At 34.9% G+C, this 4,342-nt stretch overlaps 1 protein-coding gene across 1 annotated transcript in view; it reads left to right on the top strand.

The window, feature by feature from the left end:
• The first annotated feature begins 2,808 nt into the window (after window positions 1–2,808).
• The window catches only part of MPP5 (membrane protein, palmitoylated 5 (MAGUK p55 subfamily member 5)), a 28,331-nt gene continuing 26,797 nt past the window's right edge, over window positions 2,809–4,342 (top strand). The window contains exon 1 of the mRNA XM_010007691.1: window positions 2,809–3,323. Within this exon, the coding sequence (XP_010005993.1) occupies window positions 2,957–3,323 (367 nt within the window). The 5' untranslated portion in view covers window positions 2,809–2,956. The remainder of the gene's footprint in view (window positions 3,324–4,342) is intronic.

Below are 4,342 nucleotides of genomic sequence, written 5' to 3'. Positions count from 1 at the left end.
AGGGAAATTTTTTAAAAGAAAAGCAGTCTGTGGAGAAGACAATTTTGCATATGTTCTTCAGAACCATATTGCTAAGACTTGTGATATGAAATTTGTCAGAGAAGAATCATAAATCTGCTTTATTTGGAAAGATCTATGTGTCTTGTGGAAATGCTAAGGCTGCCCTGTTAGATATAGGCAGTCCAAAGTAAGACAGTCAAGCGCCTGTTAAATTTTGAGCAACAAACTCTGTAACACAGAGACTTGTACATATTTAAAGAGTATAAAAAATGCTAATACCAAGTTCTAGACTAGAAAATAAGTCTGCTCATTCCAAATATTATTATATATTTTTACATAGTAAAACTCAGTATTATTGAGCACGTCAGTAAATTTTCGCCCTTACTATAAGAATTAATGTAACAAAAGAAGCTCTTCTTGGGCTGAAAGCTGGTTCATTGGATGATTCACATCTTGCAGAGAACAGATTTGTTATAAAAACCTTGTCTTGTTATCTCGGGATTTGTATAATTGAAAAGAAAAGCTTTAGAAGGAAAAGCCAGGAAAACTATTTCTAACATTATTAATCATAAGACTTTTGATGCCATGCTTATTGGTTAGAATAACATTTTCTCTCCTGGTGCCTGCCTCAAGCTAAATCTTATTTTTAACCTTAGCTCTACCACACCCTAATTAGAGGACTTAGTTAACATTTTATCAGTGTCATATTTTACATGTTAAGTTCCTTAGGACCATTGTACTTCTTTCATATCCTCAGATAGTAGTTTTGACTTCTTTACTGCTGAGGAAATGGATATTACTCATTCCCTTAAATTGTTTCAACACCTGTTAGTTGTACTGGATGGACTGAAGAATATGAATTTTTTTTCAGCTTGTCAGAGTTGAAGGTGAATATAATTTTCAAAAGGTTCAGTTTTCAGACAAGCTATGGCCAGTACAATAGTGATGAAAGAGAATTTGAGTTATCTTCCACCCCCAGTTAAATTAGCGCTCTCAGCAAGTCTGTACCCAATGAGCCTTCCTTTTTTTGCGAGTGGTATTTCTGTACAATGAAGTTGCCTTTACAGAAGGAGAAATACAGCTTTCCAAGGATTACCTTGCTAAACTGTTATCTGCCTTTCTCTGAATTTCAGACTGCTTTTTCATATGGTGCTTCATATAACCTTGTCTGAATGCTAATTTATGTGACTTCATTCTTTGAAAAGCTGTTAGTTTTAAGATAGGCACTAGCTGGAAGTTTTACAGGCATCAAATAGTTGTGCTGTACTTGCAGGGCTAGACCCACTGCTATGCAGTTTTTTATGTGCTTTTCTTTGCCTGAATTTTTTCTGAAGAGTTTTTACATATCAGTGCATTGTGATTAAGTATAATTCAAAGGCAAAACCATAGAAATGCTGTAATATTTACTTAGAAATCGTAGTAATAATAATAATTGGTAGTAGTGGCTACACAGGAAGCAAGTAAATTGTGTTGCAGTATGTAGCTGTATACTACTCCTTATGAAAATAAAAAGCTGTACTTAGAATTGCAAGCTTGCAGAAATTCATGTAGGAGTTTCTGTTGCTGCTTCTCCAAGACAGTACTATTGATCTTTAATTTTTAACTTAATTACAACGTAAGCATCTTTCCCTTCCTCCTCCAAACACAAATATTTGGTTTAAGAAAGATGGGGGGGTTTCTATCTTGTTACTTTCAGTGTATAATAAAATAGTGATTTCTTTCAGTAAATTAAAAGATTAAAAAGAACTTGAAAAATTATAAATGTATTGGTAATACTGTTCACAACTGTTTATTAATTTTATGACCTTTTATTTGGACATATGGATGATAACATACCATTGGCTTAGTGATACAGAACTAGATGATCTCTTGAGGTCCCTTCCAGCCCCTAAGATTCTATGAAAGGGAATATGGTATAAAACACATAGTTATATGTATTATATTTAAGAGCTGAGTGGTTATATTTGTCTGGACACTTAAATTCTTTAGCTTGAATCATCAGGAATGAAAAACCAGATTAAGGTGTAAGGAGTATAGTGGAATCTCCCTATTGACTGTGGAAATTTGTTACTGTTCTTTGTCAAATCTATACCTCCATATGCCCACACAGGGATTTTTTAATCTTGTATTTAATCCGTTCTGCTTTAATGCATACCTGCAGGAAGTATTAAGAGTAGCTGCTAACCAGACCTGTCCAACTCTTATCCCAGGACTTTATCCCTACTTGGAATTCTGTAAGTGCAGCTTCCAGACTGCTTTAGATAGTATCTTCTGGAAGAATTCTTTGCCAGACCTGTCTTCTCTGAATCTGGAAAGCGATGTTTATATAAAAATGCCTCAATTTATAAACATTAAATTCAAGTATCTTGTGTTTAACTTACTAAATTTATTGCAAACATGTTATTTATAACAAATTATTAATAATTTGTTTGTAGTACTGTAAACATGATTTGTGTTGGAACTTTTAAGAAAGAAAGGGTGAACTAAAACTAAGTGAAAACTTGAAGGAAACTGCTGATATGCAGTTATGTGTGTTAAGTGCAGAATCTCCATCGCTTTGACTGGAAAATTAAACTTTAGCATTAGTTTCAATAGTACTCCTTTTCTAAGTGCCTTTTGGCACCTGAAGTTTACTCAAATGTGTCAAAGGTATATGTGAGGTTTCTGTAGTTCTTAGTAGGGGAAGAAGCACTAAGTAAATATGGAGGAAAAGTTCCCTTGTTCTGCTTCCTGGGGACTTGGAGAACTGTCTTATGTGTTTTCTTATTAATGCAGGTATTCACTAACTTCTTTTTAATATCTTTTGTTAGATTTTCTTCCTGAATGTTTCTTCAACTGTCTCTGATGAAAGGGAAATATTTGTGAAGTTATAATGGATTTTACGCAACATCATAATGAAAACTGGCCTCATAGCAGCATTTCTGTTTGAAGTGAATAAGCATAATTACAAACAATCATGACAACGTCTCACATGAATGGACATATCACAGAAGATTCTGACAATGAAGCAAAAAATGTGGATCTTGCATCTCTTGAAGAACCTCAGAAGCACAGAGAAATGGCTGTTGATTGCCCTGGGGAATTGGGCTCCAGGATGATGCCCATGCGGCGGAGCGCTCAACTGGAGCGAATCCGTCAGCAGCAAGAGGACATAAGGCGCAGACGGGAAGAAGAGGGAAAGAAACAAGAACTGGACCTTACTGCTTCCATGAGGCTAAAGAAACTAGCACAAATTCCTCCTAAAACTGGAATAGATAATCCAATGTTTGATACAGAAGAAGGAATTGTTTTGGAGAGTCCTCATTATACTGTGAAGACACTAGGTAGGTAAAACACAATGAATGGACTTGGGAAAAATTCTTAGTTGCTCTTAATGTTCTCTTAGGCAATTGAAAGCCTAATATAGCTAATTCTTTCTGTACAGATTTTAAGTCTTCTGGTCCTTTGATTTTGTGGTAATACGGATTTTTTTATTTAGTCAAGCACCAGGCTACATGCTTCAAGTGGCTTTTAGAAACAGATGCATTTGGGGAGCAGTTAAATACCCTGTAGATAACAAATGAATTCAGTGGATGTCTCCATCCTGCTTAGGCTGAGGAAAGCCATGGAAGTAATACCCAATTTTATTATGTTTGATGAAGCACAGAGCAGAATAAACAATGAATAAACACTTACTGTCAATTAAAAATAGAGGAGCTTTTAGTATTTTAAAGAGAATCATGCTGGTGTTTTTTCCTTATTCTGATTGTATTATCAATTGTCACCTAATACAGTTTACGTTTTCTCTTAATGTATTGACATTGATAGTGAAAATCCGCTTACCCTGGCACTTAAACATTAATTAAAATATAATGTTAATTTTTGAAGGAATAGGTTGTGAAATTGTTCATTTTGTAGCTGAAATTCCTTTATGCTGCTGTAGAAAAAATTTCTAACCTTTCTTACTCAAATGTAAGTATCTATTAATCTAAAATGTGGTGTGTCACTGGTGAAGAAGAGGGACTGGGAATTTTTAGGAGTCCAGTCCAGATGTCCAAATCTATATCTGTTCTGAGATCCATACTGTTTTTAAAAGGTACCTTTTTTTGTGGCTGCACTAAAGCTTCTTGATGTTCTTTTGAATTGACTGGTAGTTGAGGACACAGGGTAAAAAATAGCTATCAAATTGCTAGGGTTTTTTTGTTTATTGTTGTGCTTCATCTTTACTGTGCCTGAGCAACATTTCTGCTAAAGACATGTCTCTATTCCATAACCTCTGGTAATCCTTATTGTACAAACCCCTCTTTGGAAAAATTTAGGTTGAAAGGGTCATCAGGATGTCATCCAGTCCATCCTCCTGCTG

This window comes from Chaetura pelagica, unplaced genomic scaffold (genome assembly GCF_000747805.2).
Source record: "Chaetura pelagica isolate M959 unplaced genomic scaffold, ChaPel_1.0 scaffold70, whole genome shotgun sequence".
Lineage (NCBI taxonomy): Eukaryota > Metazoa > Chordata > Aves > Apodiformes > Apodidae > Chaetura > Chaetura pelagica.
The sequence above is the reverse complement of the archived record's forward strand: the minus strand, read 5'-3'. Positions and strand labels throughout refer to the sequence as shown.